Source organism: Hypomesus transpacificus, unplaced genomic scaffold, assembly GCF_021917145.1.
Source record: "Hypomesus transpacificus isolate Combined female unplaced genomic scaffold, fHypTra1 scaffold_65, whole genome shotgun sequence".
Lineage (NCBI taxonomy): Eukaryota > Metazoa > Chordata > Actinopteri > Osmeriformes > Osmeridae > Hypomesus > Hypomesus transpacificus.
In genome coordinates, this window is record NW_025814037.1 from 1,089,078 (window position 1) to 1,112,396 (window position 23,319).

At 41.8% G+C, this 23,319-nt stretch overlaps 1 protein-coding gene across 4 annotated transcripts in view; it reads right to left on the reverse strand.

The window, feature by feature from the left end:
- LOC124466127 (1,4-alpha-glucan-branching enzyme-like) overlaps positions 1 to 23,319 on the reverse strand; it is a 144,927-nt gene that overhangs the window by 30,579 nt on the left and 91,029 nt on the right. For 3 of the 4 annotated variants that reach the window (XM_047017807.1, XM_047017805.1, XM_047017806.1), the window contains exons 12-15: positions 18,554 to 18,664; positions 18,294 to 18,465; positions 8,173 to 8,357; positions 3,791 to 3,921 (exon numbers count right to left, since the gene is read on the reverse strand). In XM_047017807.1, coding sequence (XP_046873763.1) covers positions 3,791 to 3,921; positions 8,173 to 8,357; positions 18,294 to 18,465; positions 18,554 to 18,664 — 599 coding nt within the window. The remainder of the gene's footprint in view (positions 1 to 3,790; positions 3,922 to 8,172; positions 8,358 to 18,293; positions 18,466 to 18,553; positions 18,665 to 23,319) is intronic. The other variant, XM_047017808.1, reaches the window with a different exon arrangement.

A 23,319-nucleotide genomic window follows, 5' to 3' on the forward strand; every position in this document is an offset into this window, starting at 1 on the left:
CTCAATTAAGGAGGCTGATACTGTTTCGACATTTAAAACTAGATTAAAAACGTTCTTGTTTAGTCAATTCTATGACTGTTAAAAGGAAGTATGTGTGTACTTTCTATGTAAACCTGGGGTGTGTGCTTGCCTATGTGTGTATCACATGTCACTTTTAAATTGTAATTATAGCTTATCTTCACATTGCCCATCTAGATGTTACAAATAAAGTAAACCGGTTACTGTATCTTGTTACTATTATAGTTTTTATTACTAGTTGGAGACAACGGGGGACTGGTTGTTTTCATCCTTATTCGTATAAGTATAACCTATTTTAGAGTTCTTTCCCCTGGAACAGATTTCATGTTCCAACCGAGGGGGGCTGTCGCTGTTTTGGTGTGTGGGGCTGCATCAAATACCCTTTTTAGCTCTGTTAAATTGCTGCACTAGTCCACAATTGACCGGTGGTGATCTCATTCTATCATGACTGTAACTGTTAGCTGCTCCTGGCATTCTCTAATCCCTGCTCTCCTCTCTCTGTCCCCCCCCCACACATTCCCTGTGGTGTGGGGGGTTGGAGCTGTCAGGACCTGCTTGGTCGTTGGTCTGCCAACGTTGGACCAGGTCGTCACCCGGAATCCAGTCTCCATGACGGCCAACAGCGAGTTTCCCGGTCCCATCCAACGTCTATAAAGGCGAACAATGGGTTTTGGTGTTTCAAACCCATTGACACTGTATGACTATGTTTAGCTTATGTTCTGCTCCTCTCTCCTACCAACCGTCTCTGGAGGAGGGGATCCCTCTCTGAATTGCTCCTCCCAAGGTTTCTTCCATTTTTTTTCCCATTGAGAGTTTTTCTGGGAGTTTTTCCTTGTCTTCCTTGAGGGTTTAGGTTGGTTGAGGGGCAGTTCTATGGGCGCATGTGAAGCCCTCTGTGACATGCTTGCGTGTAAAAAGTGCTATACAAATACATTTGATTTGATTTGATCCATTTCTGCGGCAGCAGTAATTAATGTCTCTTCGTCATCTTAATCATCATCATCCTTTGATAAAAAGCATTCTGTTGAGGGAAACTGCTACTACAAGTTGAAATAGGCACCAATTGATATTTAAACTTTGTATCATGTCGAATATTAATAAAACCATGGTGACATCGAGGCTACAATCACAAGCGTAGCCTCTAAGCAAAATATGCATTACCTGTTCGTAGTATGTTTTTATATGTAGCCTCATATAACATTGAACATGCTATTTTATTAAGTCCACCAACATAATACAACTTGTATACAAAATAGAAAACTGTTTAATAGACATACACGTTGACATGTGTAAAAAACGTTTTATTATATTCCTCAATCTCTGCTAATCTGTCGATATGATAGGGAGTTCCAGCCGGGCTAGCTAGCTAGTTACCACAGAACAAAGTTACGTAATGTGACTAAACTGAATTTAGCACCAACAACTTCGGCAAACCTTGCGCCATGCTTCGTTTTTTTTGTATTAACATCTCTGTACGAATACAGCTATGTGTCGTACAGGACAGGGTAAGCGGCCACACAAACGATTAGTTTCTCCACCTTGAAACCTAGAAATGTTACCATGGTTGCAACGTTACGAGAAACAAGAATACACTCCGATTGGCCATCGCTAGCGAAAATCGCTCCTAATTTGCATAAAGTTGAGAAAATCTCAACTTGGTCGCGTCGCGACCCACAATGCACCACGCAAGCGATTCGCCTGGCTCCATATAAAAAGAATGGAAAACATTGTTTTATTGGCGTGTTCATGGACACTTTTGTTGGAGCAGTAGAAGCGTATCAACACAAGTATAATGTCAAATTTGATCCAGGATTCCCAGTTTCCCCCAAAGATATCATTGGTGTGTCGACATGCATCTCAGAGAATGGTTTGCTAAAATGTCATGAGGAAACTGTGGATATGCTACAGTCTAGAACAGGGAAATATCAACATAATGGACAAAGTACTTTTCTAGGCCCATTATTGACTTTTGGAGATAGAGTTCTAAACCGCCCTTTATCGTTGTCTAAAATTTCTCGTATTGCACAAGACGCTACAAAGCCAGTCATACATCCAAAAGCTTTCATAAATTGGTATACGGCTGTTTTGATGCATTCAGGTTTAAGTGGAAAGGATTCCCGATACATTCTAACCACATTAATGCCAAATGTAAAGTTAGAAACATTGATAGAAGCTTGTCCAACTTTATCTGTTGAATTTGATAGTCCTGAATATGATGACAATGTCCATCCATGGTTGACACAGGCGCATAAACAAGACCACATTGCTGAAGTATCTGACTTCTTACAAAAACACGCCTTCCAGGAACGTGACGTAACTCAGGTACTAAATTGCAAACGAAAATCGAATGAGACAGTTTCCGCATATTCCAATCGATTTCTAAACGCGTGGAAAGATGAGGCTAAATTAAACATTAATGACACGGAAGATACTTTTTTGGTTAGCATGTTCTTAAATGGATTAGATCCTAGATCAGCCTATGTTCCGCCGATGTTCAATCGTCACGATTTCAGGCAGTACAAATGGACCTACCCTTGGCTAACGATACTGTAGTAGTACATCAAAATTTTGAGGCTCAAAGGAATGTACGTTTTAATATGAACAATTCACCCCCAATTAGAGGTTGTTTCTATCTTCTAATAAAATCCTAACCTGTATTTCTTTACATCAGGCTTAGCTGATAGTGAAGTCACAAACATTGCATTGCAGCCTTCTTCGTCTTGAATATGCCATTTATTCAGAGCTAATATGTGACCAGTGCTGGTAAAAAGGACCATGTATGCAATCTTTAAATAAGGCTGTAATGGGAGTGAAATAGGATCTATCTGGGGCTTACTACTGATGCGACGGACTGGACAGTATTCTTACTCAAAGGACAGTCAATATCGGTTTTCCATAAAGCAGGATATGGTGGCTCCGGTGTCAACCAAAAAATGAATTTGTTTTTCTGCGATACTCAAACTTAATTGTGGTATTTCAGATGGTGTATCTGAAACATGAAATTGTGGGGCATTAATGATACATTTAACATTGTCCAGATCCGTTGATACACAGCGTCACTTATCCCAAATCAAATTGGCTGGTGTGTCTTTCTGTTGTGTTTCCTGCGGTACCCTGGCCGGCCTCTCAGGAGTAGCATTCCATGGTAGGGAGGGGCGAGTGTCTCTTTGAGCATAAACACCTCTCTCCTCATCCTGCATTGTTAAAGACAATCTTTGATCCAATGACCCTGTCTACGACAATAGTGACATACGCCTCTACTTCCTCCAAATGATCGTTGTTTATTCCTATTAAAGTAGAAACCACCTCTATTTGGGGTAGAATTGTTCATATTAAAACGTACAGTCCTTTGATCCTCAAAATGTTGATGTACTACTACAGTATCGTTAGCCAAGGGTAGGTCCATTTGTACTGCCTGAAATCGTGACGATTGAACATTAAACATTCCGACTGCTTCCAATTCCCGTATTTTTCTCATTAATTTCACCGGACTTAATGAAAACAAATCTGGCGCAGACAACTTGAGAGTGTAGGCTGATCTAGGATCTAATCCATTTAAGAACATGCTAACCAAAAAAGTATCTTCCGTGTCATTAATGTCTAATTTAGCCTCATCTTTCCACGCGTTTTGAAATCGATTGGTATATGCGGAAACGGTCTCATCCGATTTTCGTTTGCAATTTAGTACCTGAGTTACGTCACGTTCCTGGAAGGCGTGTTTTTGTAAGAAGTCAGATACTTCAGCAAGAGGATAACAGAGATGAAAAGATACTTTCCAGGAGAACCCACTGCCACCTTGTAGTGCTGGTAGCTCTTGGTGGGGTGGAAGTTGAAGATGAACAGGACATTGGCTCTCTCAAACACTATCACTTTGTCCCCCTCATGTTGGGCGCTCACAAATGCCTGGAGAAGACCAAAATAAGATAAAAGATTCAAGATTAGCCCTCTAAGTGTGTCCATACTGAAGTTTTGTTGCATCAACTTTTGAAGATTCACCTTGTCAATAGAGAACAAAAGAAAGACATGCTGATTACATGCAAAACACACGTGTGTGGATACTCAGGGATGGGCAGTATTTATGACATTTATTTAAATTATGTATTTCAAATACAAAATAGGATTTTGTCATTTGTATTTGATAGGTGTGATTGAAATATCTATATTTTTTGTATCAAAATACTTAAGTGTTTTGTATTTTGTAGTTTAAAAATACTGTAAAATACTTTGTGACAAGTCTACATGATGGCATCGTCAAAACTAGTGCACAGTGCCTGTCATGAAGGCCAAAGGATTTTTGCCACAAGGATTACACCTTTTGAGTTGAGTGAACACAAAATCATTACGCGTTACAGATTAAGCAGCCATACAATAGAGATACTGGAGGAATCAAAGATTACATCGAATCTCTGATTCAGCGTTCACATTCCATTCCAGCAGTTGTTAAACTCCTCGCTACATTACAAATATTGGCATCAGGATCATTTCAAACAGTAATCGATGTTTCGACTTTGGTGGCTGATCCATGATAGAAAGAGAAAAGGAGGCCCATTTGAGAAAGACGCTGATTACCCTATGACCTGCATGTTTCGTAAATACCACGTAAACTGAAGTATCACAGCGTGCGCAATCAGCGGGTTGGCCATGGCGCTTATAATGCTACGTTTGCGAATGTACGTACATGAGGCCCTGAATGTTTATGATGTGTGTTTGTTATACTTTTGACTGGGGACAACAACGCAATCTTGTCAGAAGACTATAAAATGTTGATAATGTCAGGCTACTATAGACTAACTGCAGTCTAGCCTAACCCCTAAATTGCTTGATATCCTTTAGCCAATTGACCGTCCCCGAAACTCCTCCCTAGAACGGTCCTCGTCCAATCGTACCTTAGCAACCGCTACTAAGAGAAGAAGGTCCGTCAAGCTTTGACATCTGAAGCAACGTGAGCCTACGGGACATGTCGATCTGACACAAGGTATCCTAACAGATTAGAGGGAGGCTTGGTTTTGTTTCAATTTCCAAAGCCCAAGGCACAAGAGGAAAGGTGCCGGCGGTGGATTAAACAGTGTGGGAGACCCCACTCCCAACTTAATTTAGCGAACATCAACAAACACAAATATGTCTGTTCCGAGGTAGCTACCTAAGTTAAGCTGCTAGCGAACAATATCTAAGATATGTTAGTTGATAGAACATCCCCAAACAGTTACGGTTCATGTCAACTACTATTATAAAAAAAATGTCCCAACAGGCCATTATAAACGTATATTATTTTAATATTCGTAGCATTTTGTGAGTGGGGGACCTACTCCTGAGTATCCCAACCGTGATTGCTGTGAAGTGCCTGGCAAGACAAGGTGACTTGAGACCTGTATGCTATGGCTTCGATTTTTGTTGTTTCCCCTTCGTTGCTAATTTAAATATTTTGAATATATCCTTCCACTGCATATTGCAGTCCCTTCTGCCTGGATCTGAAGGATGTCGCGGAGGTACTACTCCAAAGATCATCACTCATACTGACAGCTATAGCGCTTATTCCCGTACTCGCTATGGCTTTTGGGATGACAGTTCCGGGAATTGTGTCGGACCTAGCAACAGCAACTAAGGGGGCGGGGCCCTGAGGAACGGTCAATTACATTTTGCTGAATGCTTTAAGGGCTAGACAACAAACGCGCTCATGAAATAACCACCGACTAAGAACACGGAAATAAATGACAGACGAAAGCACGTACATTTTCCGACCATGCCTATGCTCTGTGCAACAAGCACCATCTAGCAATCATTACATGTCAACAATCAACGTCCCTGTCTGTAGACCCACGGGCCAATTTGACCCCTAACGGCCCTAATGGCTTGGCGCTTCTGGAGTTAAAAAGCATACATTTGTTGCTGCTCATTTACGCAGCTTGGCCCCTAAAACAAAAAGTGATTTACCTATCGCTATGTAACTTGGTTTGCTGTCTAGGTTGGCAAACTAACTCCATCCTCTAAGATGAATGGCGCCAGAGTATCAAACGAGAGAAAAGAGCACCAGTGATGACAGCAGCCCCTTTCTGAAAAAATCCAAGATTTGCAATGCATGCTGCACTTTTTCTTTAGGTGACCGAACGCAGCCGCATACACTCTCTCCTCATTGGGAACAATTGTGGACATTATGTGGACACAGGCCCTAATCAAACCGGGTTTAACCAGGGATATTTCATTAGTATATCATGGCTGTATCATTGGTCGCATTTTTCTATCCTCCCCTCCCTGACCTTCCCTGCTTCGCTCTGTCTTGTCTGTCTTGTCTGTCTCAAGATACTCTCTCACCATCACTCTCCGAAACTGGAAGCATGGAATTAATTAGCTGGTCTCTCAATGCAATTGACACCATCTTCTCGAAGAGAAGCTCGGGTTCGGGGGAACCCAAATGTCCGGACGGGACGTTTGCAGCTGGCTACACGATGGACGCGTGGGACAATTGGCGTGTCGTGTGTCTAGCGGCGCTTTCCGTTGAGGATGTTGAAGACATCTTTATTTTCGGAACCATGATTACAGGCTTTCTGCTGTGGATTAGGCGGTTGGCTTGTGTATCGGAAAGTCAAGGAAACGGCTGCAGCCATCAAAAGCCCCCTTAGGCTGCCCGACCTGATTGAGACGGTGGGCAGAGCCGTTGGAGCACTGACTGTGAACTTACAGCAGAATAGGGAGTACAACAGGGATAAGTTCGCGGCTCAGCAAAGAAGGTTTGAGGATCTGGAGGCCTTCCTGAAGGGTGGACGTGAAAATTGAGTCGCATCTACTCGTCTAAACATCTACACCAATCTCATCTACTTTCGGCCCCGTAACCAGCTCAGGCCTTGGCCAAGGCCGTTGCTGGAAAACAACTCCCCTGGAGAGCGCTGAAGCGAGACTATCTTGCTCTTCCCTTCCCACTCCCCCACCATCAACATCTGTGGCTTGGTCTCTACCCGGGTCATGACCAAGGACGTCTCCTTGCCAACACTATCTGCATAGAGAGACTCGGACTGATTGTGGCCTAGGTCGAGGGCGCCAACCCAGACCTACTCACACACTAACTTTCACCTACTACAGATACCACCACCCCCCCACCCCCATCCAACGCCTTTGATTGCTTTTCCCTGGGTGGCTGGCGGGTCTGTGTCCAGCGCCTATTACGGTCGCAGGTCCAGATGCTGCTGGTCTACCCCACCGCCCTTTCCCATTGCAAGTGTTTGTAATGTTGTGTTGTTAATGTTTGTGGGCTTATGTGCTGAGGTTTTTGCCTGTTCCCATACTGTACTCCTCTAGGAGCATTGTATGGGGGTTGCCTTTTTCTCTCCTCCTCTCTCCTCATGTTATGCTTTGCTGTAATCTTTCTGGTGGGCGCCTTTGATGGCTGCCTAGGTAGGCTCTCCTGCCAAATCAAATTCCGTGTCTGTGCAAACTTTCATGGCCAATAAACATCAATTCAATTCAATTCAATTCTGTAAGGGTTTGAAATGTTTTCCTTTTTACAAGCCACAACAGAAACCTTGTGAAAACTGGTGGTGATCCGATCGGCACCAAGTTATTCAGCAAACAATGCACAAGTGTCACATTAGCAAGCGGTTTCAAAACAACAGATGATTACATGCTTCATCATGCTTTAGCCTTGAGATCATTTTTTATGGATAATCGGTATGCATTCAGCCAACATACTGTTACTGTACATGGGGTGTAGCAATGTTACTATGAATTTGATGACTCAGATGACACAAATTGATAATAAAGTAGTCAAAATAACAGTGAACCTCCTTGACATTACCTCTTACTGTGAATCAAGGAAAATATTTAATGTACAGTTTCCATTTGCATTCTCCCATTACTTTCCCTAATACCAAACTGCAATGAAATGAACACAGGACAGCATAATTCCTATACTGTCAACGTGTTCACCTTGATAGTCTAGCAAGTGAATCAAGACATTCCTAGAATCAGACTTTTAATAGAACATTTACAGCGTTTTTCTGTCTGGAAAAAAAGCTACAAAGCACATATTTGAGATTTTACTGGTAATCATGGTAATGTTCAGGAATGAAACATGAAGCCAAATACAATGAGTGCAGAGAGCTTTACCCTACACTAAAATCATCTGTGTGCTGTGCTATCTGGGTTTGTGTGTGTGCGTGTTACCTGAGGAGCGGAAAGCCAGCCATATTTGTCCTCAGTGTGGTTCATGTCCCGGTCAAAGGCGTAGAGCTGGCAGTAACGGAGGTGGCCCATGTCCACTAGGTTATACTGCCTGCGAGCGTAGTGGTAGCTCTCACTGTTTCCCTCCCTAGGAAAATCCAGCCACTCTGGATGACCAAACTCATTCCCTGCAAGTCAGGAAGGTTAGATGATTAGCATGTCTGTTAGACTTTGCCACGAGAACAACTAACAAATGGAATGTAGATGCCATAGTTATAGACCATTTAAGAATGCGTTATAATTGGCATTAAAGTTGTTAAATGTTTAATACCACATATACACTATATTGCCAAAAGTATTTGCTCATCTGCCTTCACAGGCATATGAACGTGAGTGACATTCCATTCTTAAACCATAGGATTTAATATGATGTCGGCCCACCCTTTCCAGCTGTAACAGCTTCAACTCTTCTAGGAAGGCTTTCCACAAGGTTTAGGAGTGTCTTTCATCCCAAAGGTAGGGTTTGACTATAGCGATGGCCCAATGGCCGATCGACTGGGGCCAGTAAAAAGTAGAGCCCGACTGATGCAGGATTTTTAAGGCCGATACCGATACAAATATTTGGTGATTTAATAATCTGATATTCCGATATAAAAAAATATTTTACAAAAGTCCAGAAACGCGTAACAAAACCAACTGATTTCCCTAACATTAGCTATTTGTAGTTTACATTTAGTCATTTGTAGCAGACGTTCTTATCCAGAACAACTTATAGTAAGTACAGGGACATTCCCAGTGGCAAGTATGGTGAAGTGCCTTGCTACAAATAGCTAATGTACAACGTCATTGGACACTGCTGGGAATCAAACCGGAAACCTTCGGATTAATAGACCGATTCCTTAACCACTAAGCCATCTGACTCCTGTTCTTTTTAGTCACTAAAATAATATGATAATGCAGTAAAAAAAAAAAAAAACAGAACAGAGGAACATCAAAATATATTAAAGTTCTGATGAATAAAATGTCTAAGAATACAAACTTAAGAAATGAAACTTAAAGTCATTTAAGAAAAAAAACAATAATAATAAAAAAAAAATATATATATAAATTTATCGGCTATTATAAATGCTGACACCGATAGTGAAAAATGCCCAATATCGCATTCGGCCCGCTGATAATATCGGCCCGCCGGGCTCTAGTAAAAAAGGTCGGGACAGACTAAAAGTATTTTTATATCCAAGATGTGTTTGACAAATGGTTAAACACGATAACAGAATAACATAATTAAACATGTTAACAGAATAACATAAATATGAGTCTTTGGTTTTGTTGTAATAAATTAAAACTTTTGGAAGGGGGGGCCAGTAAAAATTGTGGGGCCACTTGTTTGCCACTGGCCCAGTGGGGACTCTGTGCAGCCAGTCAAGTTCTTCCACACCAAACTCGCTCATCCATGTCTTAATGGCCCTTGCTTTGTGCACCTGAATTCAATGATTTGGATATCTGAGTGAATACTTTTGGCAATATAGTGTATATACAGTACAACTGAACAACTTGACTCTGAAACTCAAATTCAGTTTCCACTTCAAATGCACATTCACTTTTTGGAAGCCTAACCGTTTCTACATTCAGCCTTAAGAGACATCAGTGTTTCCGCTATGTAGATTTTTCCGTGGCGGCCCGCCACGGCTAAATTTGTGCCCCCACGGTATCAGAAATAGGGCTGTACAAAATTTTAGGCCGTCTATCAGCAGTGATTGTTAAAAAGCGTATCGGAGGATAGCACGGACACGCGCTTCACAGCGCAGTTGAGATTGCGTGTGTGCGTCCTTGAGAACTGTAGAGCTAAGTTGAATAACTTATGTTGTCAGTTGATTTAAGGCTGTTATTGTATTAGTCTATAGTTCTTGCTAATTTAAATTAAGTTAACTGGTGATTGTCGTTGTTTGTAGGCTATTGCCCTGCTAGCAAAATTGCACATGTCGATTCATTGATTCATCGATTCATCAATGGGCGATTGCTGCCCTTATTGCTGTATTTTAGGTGCATTATTATGCTGAAGTAATAATTTTAATTAATAAATAGTGTGTATATTGGTATTATTAGCTACAAAATGCTTAGCCTATCAAGATCAAATGAAGCAAACAGCGTACATGCTTCCGAGTGGCCCCTTAATCGATAGGCTAGGCCACTGACCATTTACAATACAGCATTTAAGCCATTTAGAACATACTTTATGACTGTAAGGTGTCATTAAGTAGCCTAACTTTATTATTATTAAGGGAAATAGGACAAAAATATGTGCAATATTACATTAAGCTACATAATACATTAGCTATTAGACTATTAAATTAACCTGCTCCAAAATATAGGGTTAGCACTTTGTTTTGGCTGGGGGGAGGGGGGGGGGTTGGACAGACCTGCCCCCACTGCTAAAGAAAATCCTAGAGGAAACACTGGGCATATAAGACTGCTTTGAGAGACCCATCTGTGACTTGTGCTCTGCAGACTGATTATAAAAGCTACAAATGATGGCCATCAAATCACATAAGACTTTCCAAAAAAATAATAAAAAACGTTTTTTACCGTGTTTAGGTGTGAGATAATTACCATAGGGGTTTTAACTAAAAGAAGAGTGTTTAGTTAGTTATATTATTTTTCCTTAATTGAGGCATGGCCTCATATTCAGAAAGTGGGACCTTCTTCTGATGATAAATCCACTGAATGACCCCTTGACCCACTAAATTACACTACAGAATAATAACATTGACAGAATTAATATTTTAGCATTGCAAACAGTTATGCTCGCATGCACTGTGTTTGCTACTGGCCGTAGATAAACAGAAGCTGTTCTTGCTCAGCACTTGCTAAATCCTGCAGTCCTTTATCCACTGGCATGTGCTTTGAAGTAGTACATTTTTTTTGCTTAACTATTATTCCCTACGACCTACACTTCAAATGTTTGAGGAGGAATCTTCTTTTTGGCAGAGATCATGGCGTTTTTAATTGGATATGATAATAAGTCTACCATTTAGCGAGCAACATAGCAGCTTGGCCCTTCTCTCATATAGCTGGCGTTGAACTGAGCAATTTTCATTCTGTGCTGCTTGAACTGTGAACCCTTTTTTTCAGTTTTTACCATGAAGTCTTTTTTTAAATCCCAACCAGTCTTTTTGAGCTCAAGGTAACTTAATCATTTGATATAATTTCTCCAGATCAAAATCACCTAATTTGTTGTGCTTGCCTTTGGCAACAACATATATTCTCTTTCATTTATATGTATTTATTATTATTGGCTGTGCTTGCCTTTGGCAAGGCGCAACCTATATACTTCTCTCAAATATATTTAACCAATTGGAATTGTTAGTTTTGCTATTATTATTATGGCATTGGAATTGTTAGTTTTTTTATCATTATTATACTTAGGACAAGGAGTCTATGGCAGCCCATAGAACCGATTGGAGAAAAGTTTTGAATTTTGGCACGCTGAGTTTTTTTCATTTTCGTAAAAGTTAAAGGTCACATGACATGAAAACTTCACTGTAAGAGGTTATTTAACATTAATATGAGTTCCCCTAGCCTGCCTTTGGTCCCCCAGTGGCTAGAATGTTCGATAGGTGTAAACCAAGCTCTGGGTGTTCTTCTCCGCCTTTGAGAAGATGAAGGCTCAAACGCTCGGTTTGGAAATCACCTCCTTGTGACGTCGCAAGGAGCCAGGCTACCGCCCTTCTCTCTGCTTTGCCCGCCCAGATAATCTGGCCCGCCCATGAAAAACTGAGCTACGATCGTGCAAAGGCAAGTGCGATATCTTTTTTTCCTGGAGAGACATCATGGCTAACAAACGAACAAACATAACAGTTGCTCAGTGTTTGGATGTACAAATCAAAACAAAAGTATTTTTTTTGTTCCTTCATCCAAGCCTCTGCACAACCAGTGTCTTAATTTTATTTTCGCTGTAAATGCCCTGTGACAACTTCCCAAAGTTTTGTATGTCTGCGCCAAACATTCCAGCCACTACCGTTTCCTCAACTTTACATTTATGCATTTAGCAGACGCTTTTATCCAAAGCGACTTCCAAGAGAGAGCTTTACAAAAGAGCATAGGTCACTGATCATAACAACGAGGTAGTCCCAAACATTGCAAGCAGCCAAAACATGAAGCATACATTGTGAAAAAACTAAACAAGTGCCAAAAGGGAAGAACCATAAGAGCATGCAGTTATACAAGTTACAAATTAAAACAACATGAACCACAAAAAAGTGCAGGACTGTACCTGTAGAGGAACAATCAATAGTAAAATATTTCACAGCGAGTACAAGACTTAACATCGTTAAAACTAACCTACAAGAGCAACAAGTCACTTAATAAGAGTCATTGTGATCCTGGAGGAAACTAACAACAGGTCCAGCCAAGCATTCCTAAGTGCCATTGTACTCCCGGAACAAGTGCGTCTTGAGCCTTTTCTTGAAGGTGGGGAGACAGTCCGTGTCCCTGATGGAGGTGGGGAGCTGGTTCCACCATTGGGGGGCCAGGCAGGAGCCAATACAAAGCTGGCCTTGCTGAAATTAAATTCTGGATCATAATAACTCTCCTTGGTCAAGCTACAAACCTTGGACAAGTAAGTTAACTAACGCTATATCATTTTGTTGCTTTACTGTATATGGTTACCTAGCTTGCTACCCTTAGAATGTGGCTGTAACATTAGCTCTGCAGCTAACAGCTGAGTTACTGTTGCTAATGTAAAGGTAGATGGCATCAAGTATGTGTGTGAATACAAAGGCTTTAACGCCAGTGTTGTACACTTCTTTGTTATTTGGATAACCGTTATGCTGTTGGTGTTATGGCACGGGCGATATCCGCCTTTCTCCTCATTGAAATTATTTATGAGTGTGCACCTCTGCAAACCAGGGTGATCAGATGAGAATGGCTAAATTCGAGGCACCTTACAGCAACGGGGGCTACGAGCCATTGCGATACAGCCGTTGTAAACATTAGCGCATGTTGCCGCCCCTCTCCTCCTCATTAGCATTTAAAGCTACAGACACCAAAACAGCGCGTTCTGAGGAAAGCTCATTGTGGGACTACTCGTAGTGGCTATAATTCTGCACCATGGCTGAATTTCGGGAAAGAGACTTCAGATACAGTATTAGGGGACCACTAAGGCCTATATAAAAGCATCCAAAAACAGCATTTCATGTCTCCTTTAAAGAAGAACACAGAAGAACAGTTTAAATCAGTTACCAATAACCAACAAGAGCAACAAGTCTCTAAGCAAGAGTCATTGTGATCCTTGAGGAAACTAGCATTGGGTTCAGCAAACCATTCCTAAGTACCGTTGTACTCCTGGAACAAGTGCGTCTTGAGCCTTCTCTTGAAGGTGGAGAGTCTGTGTCCCTGATGGAGGTGGGGAGTTGATTCCACCACTGGGGGGCCAGGCAGGAGAAGAGCTTGTGTTGGGACCGGGCGGTCTTGAGTGGTGGGACCACCAGGCGGTTGTTTGAAGAAGACCGTAGGTGGCGGGTGGGGGTGTCAGGCTGCAGAAGAGACTTGATGTAGTCAGGTGCAGTCCCGTTCACTGCTCGGAAGGTCAGTACCAGGGTCTTGAATCTGATGCGGGCCGTGATGGGTAGTCAGTGGAGGGAAATGAGGAGCGGAGTAACGTGGGAGCGTCTGGGTAGATTGTAGACCAGGCGTGCCGCTGCGTTCTGAATCCTCTGAAGAGGGCGGGTTGTGCATTGCTGGGAGACCGCGAGCAGCGAGTTGCAGTAGTCCACTTTGGAGAGGACAAGTGCTTGGACAAGCAGCTGGGTGGAGTGCTCAGTATCTCCTGATCTTCTGGATGTTGTAGAGGGTGAATCTACACGACCGGGAGACCGCAGCAATGTGGGCCGTGAGGGAGAGCTCATCATCCATGGTAACCCCAAGGTTCCTGGCAGAGGATGAAGGGGTCACCGTCGCAGATCCCAGGGTGATTGAGAGGTCGTGGGAGATGGAGGGTTTGGCCGGGATGATGAGAAGTCCTGTTTTGGTGAGGATCAGCTGGAGGTGGTGCTCGGTCATCCAGGCGGAGATGTCTGCGAGGCAGGCCTCAATCCTAGCTGAGATCCCCGGATCGGTCGGGGGGAACGACAGGTCCAACTGCGTGTCGTCAGCGTAGCAGTGGTAGGAGAAGCCATGGGAGGTGATGATTGGTCCAAGTGAGGTGGTGTACAGAGAGAAAAGGAGGGGTCCAAGGCCGGAGCCCTGTGGGACACCAGTGGAGAGCTGGCGAGGGTCTGACCGATAGGTAGGATGAGATCCACTGGAGTGCAGTGCCAGTGATGCTAACGGTCGAGTGCAGAATGAAAGGAGGTCTATGGAGCTATACCCCTCAAAATCAGTTTCTCAAGATATAGTAATTTGAATTCTGAATTTGAAAGGGGAGGGAAAAAAAAATACACAACGCTGGGTGTTACATTTCTTTTAAGGCGCCATTCTGTTCTAAAAAAGCCCTTGAAAATGTCATTGACGTCAAACACATTGTTCAACCAGAGCTACTGCTTGATGGCAAGCTCTGGTTACTTCCACTTTTCTCTCGAGGCAACGACAACACAGCTGACAGGTTATACTCTCCCTGTCAATACACATGCTAGAAATAATTTTGGCTAGCGTGTTATGGGCAACAACGACTTACCCTGTAAGAAATCGAAAGGACATAAGTACTCGTTCATTAAACTTTTGACCTGTAATCCATGTTGAACATGCAAAAACTACAATCATATCAGAGATTTCTCAACGACAATCAGGCGAAAGAGACAAATTTAGCCGTTTAGCTCCATAGACTCCAATTCAATTTGCACTCGGTACAATGGGGCTTAATAGCCTCTGGGTCTACACTCTGGTGAGTTAAGGTATTTTGCCTTTGTGGGGCAGTATAGCGCCACCAAGGGGTCAAAGTTGGAAGTGTGTTTACGCCCATAACCTTTGAACTGTAAGACCGTTTTTCTTAATTAAGGTCTCATTGGATTCCTTAGATGCAGACGATTCGACGGAACCCTGTGACGTCATTGTCGTCCTGATGGTTTTTCCGTAATTTGTATTTTATGAAAAGCCAACTTTTTCGAACTCCTCCTAGGCGGTTCCTCCGATTTTCATGAAAATCGTAACAGTTCATCTTCAGACCGTGCCAACGAAAAAATCTTTTGAATTTTATCGATCAGTCAAACCGTTAACAAATAACTCGCAAACAATTTTGAAAAAGAGCACGGTAAAGCGGACGTGAGGCCTTGACTCTGCGACGGTTTACCGTATGGAGACGAAACTTTGGAAATGTTAACAGAAGCATGTCATCTAATCATCTTCCTCCCACAATCACCTTGATATGTCAAAATATGACTGAATTACAGCTGTTTATACTTGGGTCAAATCTGACAACGCTCGCCACGGGAGAAACGGCTTAGTTTTTTTTATAAAGTAACCGAACACAGCATTTCCCAGCAGTGATAATAGCTCACTGGGATAAGAAGGGCTCCTTTGAAACACAAGGTTGTAGGATCAAATCCAGCCACAGTCATCAAGCAAGTCATGATACCAGATTATCTGTTTAGCGAAAGCAGGTACACCACAGTAGCTGTCTAGCAGTTTAATCATAATGGTAATGCTAACGTTTCTTTCTCAGGGGATTTATACTCAGTTATACTCTCTTGCGCAACGCCATGAAGGTAATCAAAAGTTTTGGGGTAGCGCCCCCGCTTTGCCCAAAAGTATAATGCGATTTTAAAAAAGCGAATATTTTTTTATTAAAAGTTTTGTTTAGCTTCTTTAGCACTGAATTTCCATATCGAATGCTGCTTGGCCCCTTCATTGCTGCTTGCAGCTATATTTATTATTATCATAATTTTCTCATGCTAACAAGTTCCTAAATGTGTGCACTACATGAACAGTGTTAGTGTAAAAATGTGCGTCTTGATCCAGAAAGTATTGCTTGTATCTCCGCAAAGGTTACGTTTAACGGTTTAGGCATAATTTAAGTTTTGGTGGCGAAAAGTTAAACTAACGGTAGCTAACTAGCTAGCCACTGTCAGAAAGGTAAAGGTGTCATAATGCCACAACATCACATTTACGCGTACGTTCATTACAAGGCCTGTACAAAAATACCAGCTGCGAGTCAGTGGAGACCCACTTAGTGAACGACAAATATTTTTTCATTTTGCATAGCTAGGCTACAGCTGACAAAAGAATAAGAAAAATAATTGTAAGAATTAAATAGTATTTCCAGTAAACTTGTTATATTTATTACATGTTTTTTTATGTTATGTTTTCAAAACAAATCCAAGCTTTTGCTTGGGAGCATATTTTCAGTTTGCAGATGGTAGGCTACTGTTTGAATCGTGATTCCAGCTAAGACACTACCAGTGACATCGTTGTTACAATCAGCTTGTTTCAAAGGGGTTTCTTTGTTAGTAAAATGTACTATAAGTAAATGTTTCAACTTGTCATTAGAAGGGAAAACGTATGGGCAGTATTATATTATGATAGGTTAGGGTAGAGTAGAGAACCCTGTTCCATTCTACATTCACTTAGTATTTTGAAATGGAAAGGAGCTGCAACAAATGTTTATTGTATACTTTTTAATCTATGCAATCTTCAGAAAGTAAGTATGCATACATATTATATCCAGTGGTGTTAACTGTAAGTAAGTAAGTAAGTAAGTAAGACTTTATTTATATAGCACTTTTCATACAAGAATTGCAGCTCAACATGCAGCTATACATGCTACTGTAGCATGGTGTTCCGTTCCGAACAGTGTTCCATACAAATCACCTAAAACAAGCCTCCCCCCCCAAAAAAAAAAGACTTAATAATACATTTCAAAGACAATTCTCCCGTTTCCAGCTAAACTAAAAATCATCGGATTGATTGGATTAGCAACATTAACGTGACTAGGGAAGCTTGGGTCTGATTGTGGGCTTGATGCCACAAAAACGATGCCAGGATAGACATTTGCATTGCAACTAGCAAACTAGGATAGAAGTGTTCTTTCCAAACATTAACGTTAAACAAAAGCGCATTAAAGTATTCATTTAACAAATCATTCAATACAATTCGATGTTTTTGACCCCTGGTGGAGAGAAGCAAAGGTTCAATTGCTAAGGTTAGTTTCCTCCAGGATCACAATGACTCTTATTGAGTGATTTGTTACTCTTGTAGGTTAGTTATAACGAAGTTAAGTCTTGTACTCGCTGTGAAATATTTTACTGTTGATTGTTCTTCTACAGGTACAGTCCTGCACTTTTTGTGGTTCATGTTGTTTTAATTTGTAACTAGTATAACTGCATGCTCTTATGGGTCTTCCCTTTTGGCACTTTTTAGTTTTTTCACAATGTATACTTCATGTTTTGGCTGCTTGCAATGTTTGGGACTACCTTGTTGTTATGATCAGTGACCTATGCTCTTTTGTAAAGCTCTCTCTTGGAAGTCGCTTTGGATAAAAGTATCTGCTAAATGCATAAATGTAAATGTAAATTGCAAGATCTCGGAAAACAACACTGTGAGTTGGTCTTGGTATACCGTACAACTTTGTGATTTTTTCACAAATACTATTGGTCCAAGTCAATCAAAGCTTAGAAAGTTAGCCAGCATTTTCTGGCAACTTTGATGCTATCACATGAGTTAGATGGCCTTTTCTGTACGGAACACTGTGAATCTACAGAATGGCAATGTTTGCATTGTGCTCTACACTGGGCGACTATGTAACAACATTTAACTTCTGTCCAGGTTGATTTGCTGGCAGCAGTATCTACATCAGTTTATTAACCTTAGCAGCAGGTGCAATCTTTAGTTAAAAGTTAAGACTAGTATAATTTCTGAAAAGACTGAGGACCAGTTCAGCCCATTTTATTTGTAATAGTTTTTGCCTTTGTATTAAAGTATGTTGCATATTTGGGGATGTTATTATACTTCAACTCTTTAAAAACTAAGTCACTACGTGACCTTTAGATCCAAAATGCTAACACAGGCTTTGCATGACCCATTGCATATTGTGGAAAACAATAATACTTATATAAATAAACAACATACATTCAGGAGTTAATAACAAACCGTACAGTAGAGTATGTCTGCTGACCAATAACATGTTGACATACCCATGAAGTTGAGGTAACCCTCTCCTCCCAGACCATGTGTGAGGAGTCGGATCATCTTATGGAGCTGCAGTCCGCGGTCAATGACAGGAGTCATGGGACTTAGTGAGCTCATGTTGGTGTACATCTCCTTATCCATCAGCCAGAAAGCCAGCGTCTTGTCCCCAACCAAAGCCTAATTTACACGGGCAAGAACAAATACTTCAGAACTCGTCAGATTCAGCAATTGGATTCAGTTGAGGCATGTGTTGGGAAAGGGCAACCTGGTCATGGCTCTCGGCATAAGCAATACACTTCTCTCCGTAACGCCTGTTGGTCAGTGTGTAGACGACATTTCCCATGTTCCAGTCTTCATCCATGTGTTCCTTCAGGATCTGTGCATTGAGCAGGAAGATGTTTTTAAGTAAATTAAAGTTTCCGTCTAAATTTGTTATAAAGGAGCTGAGCATTTATAGGATAACTCAGCATTATCCTGTCAACCTGCTCTCAGGTCTGCTGTCGTCACATTCAGAGCCTGTTAAAAAAGAAAAACACTGCTTTCTGAAACTACTGAAAATATAATACAGGGTTCGTACATAGGGGCGGATCTAGAGATTTTCATTTGGGGTGGCAGAAGGAAGTTGTTGGGTGGCCTCCTAGAGGTGAATCAAAACCCAAAGTAGGGGGGCAACAGTACTCCCTACGGTAAATGATTAGGCTATAACCTGGAGGAGTTCTTCTCTTTGGCTCACGACAAAGGCGGTAGCATTTTTGTCTCCTCCCCTCCCTGACCTTCCCTCTGTCTCAAGATACTCCCTCGCCATCACTCTCCGAAACTAGAAGCATGGAATTAATTAGCTTGTCTCTCAATGCAATTGACACCATCTTCTCGAAGAAAAGCTCGGGTTCGGGGGAACCCAACTGTCCTGACGGGACGTTCGCAGCTGGCTACACGATGGACGCGTGGGCGAATTGGCATGTCGTGTGTCTAGTGGCGCTATCCGTGGAGGACGTTGAAGACATCTTCATATTCGGAACCGTGATTACAGGCTTTCTGCTGTTTGGAATGGGCGGTTGGTTTGTGTATCGGAAAATCAAGGAAACGACTGTGGCCATCAAAAGCCCCGTTAGGCTGCCCGACCTGGTTGATTCGGTGGGCAGAGCTGTTGGAGCTCAGACTGTGAACTTACAACGCAATATGGATTACAACAGGGATAAGTTTGCGGCTCTGCAAAGGAAGATGGAGGAGTTGGAGACCTTCCTGAAGGGTGGACGTAAAAATTGAGTTGCGGCTACTCGTCAAAACAACTACCCCAATCTTATCTACTTTTGGCACCGTAACCAGCACAGGCCTTGGCCAAGGCCGTTGCTGGAAAACAACTCCCCCGGAGAGCGCTGAAGCGAGACTATCTTGCTCTTCCCTTCCCCCCCACCGACATCTGTAGTTTGGTCTCTGCCCGAGTCATGACCAAGGATGTCTCCTTGCTAACACAATCTGCATAGGGAGAGTCGGACTGATTGTGGCCTTGGTCAAGGGCGTCAACCCAGACCTACTCACACATTAACTTTCACCTACTACAGATATCACCCCCCCACCCCCATCCAACACCTTCGACTGCTTGTTTCCCCAGAGTGGCTGGCGGGTCTGTGTCCAGCGCCTACCATTGCTGCAGGTCCAGATGCTGCTTGTCAACCCCCCCCCCCCCCCACTCCCCATTGCAAGTCATGTTTGTACATGTTGTTGGGCTTATGTGCTGAGGTTTTTGCCTGTTCCCACACTGTACTCCTCTATTAGCATTGTATGGGGGTTGCCTTTTTCTCTCCTCCTCTCCCCTCATGTTATGCTGTAACTTTTCTAGTTGGCGCTGAAAATGGCTGCCTAGGTAGGCTCTCCTGCCAAAGTGAATTCCTTGTCTGTGCAAACTTTCATGGCGAATAAACACCAATTCTGATTCTGAGTTACTCTCATTATTCTACTCATCCTGCCTAAACATTTTGGACTTTATTGCTCTTCTGAAGTTGAAAAGTGCTAAAAGAATGGATCCTACCCTTGGCTGGATGATAATTCCCGATCTCTGAGACGGGCCTGTCGTATAGCTGAGAGGAGATGGAAGAAGGACCGACTTACCGTTTCTTATGAGATTTTTAATGACTTTTTGAGGAGCTTTCAGAGTGCATCTTAGATTGGGTAGATTAAGATACCTCTCAGATTTAATTAATACTCACTCTAGTAGACCTAAGATTTTATTTGCTACGTTTAATTCTGCAATTAATCTGAGCTGTCATTATAAAGTAGCTCCTTCTGGTTAAACCTGTGACAAATGTATGTATTTTTTTCAAGACAAATTAAAACCATTTGCTCTTCTCTTCATAAATCCCCTGTGGTTAATGTTCTGCCTTTGGTTGCTGTTTCTAATGTTCTTTCTAGTTTCCAACATGTTTCCCTTCCTGCTCTTAGTGACATGGTTAGTGGTATGAGGCCGGCCTCCTGTCCTCATGATATTGTCACAGCGATTATTCTGAAATCATCTTTTACATCACTTAGACCTAGTATCCAGTCAATTATAAATTTGTCCCTGGATCATGGTGTTGTCCCAGCTTGTTTTAAACATGCTGCTGTTCAACCTCTACTTAAGAAACCAAATTTAGATCAAGCAAGCCTGAATAATTACCGACCTGTGTCTAGACTGCCTTTTATGTCTAAATTATTAGAGAAAGTTGTGTTCTCAACTACTTCCATTTTTAAGGTCATCAGACATTATTGAACCTCTGCAATCAGGGTTTTCAGCTCACCATAGGACTGAATCCGCATTATTGAAAGTGTTTAATGATTTATTGTTTATTGTTGATTCTAGGAATAATGCTCTTTTGATTCTATTGGATCTTACTGCTGTCTTTGATACGGTGGATCATGACATCCTCATCGTGAGGTTGGAACACTGGGCTGGGGTAAAGGGGACTGCACTACAGTGGTTCAGATCCTTTTTTCACTGACAGGGTCTTTTCAGTCACTATAGATAGTTTTTCTTCTTTCGTTGCTCCTGTTTCCTCTGTGTTTCCGCAGGTGTCAATTTTGGGGCTGATTCTTTGTAATCTGTACATGGTTCCTCTGGGAGATATCATTAGGAAACACAACATCTCGTTTCATTTTTAAGCTGATGACTCACAACTTTATCTGCCTTTGAAACCCATTGACTCTGTTCAACCTCTCTAAAGGCCGTAATAAGCTACTCCGACTCGGGCGGGCAGACGGATACGGACGGGACACTGTTACTGACAACTAGGTATAGCTTGATGGCACTTCTTGCAGGGGTTAGGGTTATGCTTGTCTAGAGCTCGTCTAGAGCTCCAAATGTGCTAGGGCCGGCCCTGCTTATAATCAAGCCCAAACAAAATCATCAGATTTTTTTCACATTTTCTGCAGTTATTCAGACTGAAAATCTGCGAAATTCCAAGTTAACATAGCTTTAAAGAGATTCAACTTTTTTGATATTTTTATTGCAAGATTCCTCATGGGGAAAAATAAACATTATTATTTGATTTTTTTATAGATCTTTAACAATGAAACGCAAGGACATAAATATAAAATAAACATAACATTTCTAAATAAAACAGAATACATCTATGGTATTTATAAATAAAACAGAATACATCTACGGTATTTAACAAACATCAAATGACAAACCAATTCAGATTTGAGAAATGCTTTGACATTTTTTTAATTATTTAAACAAAATGTGTGGTGGATTTTATAGTGTGTGTTTAGGGCTGAATGCTGTTGAACTTCGCAATTAGCAAAATGTTTTCATTTTTCTCTGTGAGGCTCCTTCTATGCTGACCAAGAAGCATCTGGTAATGAGAAAAAAGTCTCTACATCCAATGAGGAAGTGGGGAGGCAAAGATGGACGGCTGTTTTTGATAGAGTAGCAGTTAAGTCGCTGAGCACATCCATCATCCATGTACTTAGCCAAGTACTCTACAGCATGTACCCAGGAGACCCACAGTAACATATGTAAAAATTACATAGGAAAGATAATCGAATATATTTATGATTTGGAGCTGCATTGTTTTTGGTTAATATGACACGCTAGTGCAATACCCCTTTATATCCACTAGTGGACATTAACAGTGTGTTCAAGGAAAATTAGTTTTGACAAGCCCCCCGCTTGTGCCAGAGCTCCTGATTCAAGCTCAAGGGAAAGTAGTGATTCAGAACATAGTGTGCACTCTACCCACTGATGACATGCTTAACCCACCCAAAGTACAGCGTATTTTAGTCGAGCATGTCATAACAAAAGATACAAATGCAACACAAGGCCAATCAAATTGGTTGCGCACCTTCTCAGGCAAAATACCTAAACCTCCAAGTGAATCGGACTTTGAAAACTGGTGTCTCCATGTTGAATTGATGTGATCAAAACAATTGGGTTTCTGCGCCCACCCAAGGGATTACGTGAAGCTGCTTAATTCGGCCTATGGTGTCGTGGAGGACGGTGACGAGATATTTGCCAGGTTCTTAAATACTAACCAAAATGCATGTGAAAAGTCATCTGATTATCTACACAGGCTTCAAGTACTACTTAATTCAGCTGTAAAGACAAATGGATTAAATCCATCAGACAGTAACAGACAGCTCTTTAAACAGTTCAAGCGTGGCTGTTGGGATCACACTCTTGTCCTTCAGTTGGAGCTGAAGTCCCATGAAACCCCTGACTTTGCAGAGCTGCTGTTACAGCTACGAACTGAAGAAGATATAAGAGCTACAAAACGTGACCGTATGCAACTTCACTTTGGAAGTTCCAGGCAGACACCAAATGCTAATACGCATGTTGTATCTGACATCACATCATACGCAGACCCTAACACAGGTGTTCTACAGGCATACATCTCTGAAACTGAAAGTTTACGCAAACAGGTTGCCCAGGTGCAGGCGCAGCTTAGTACCAAGAAACTTAAAGGAGAAAAGAAAAGCAAGACCAAAGCAGTTGAAGATAGAGCTGTCAAACGATTAAAATATTTAATCGGGATTAATCGCATTAATGTCATAGTT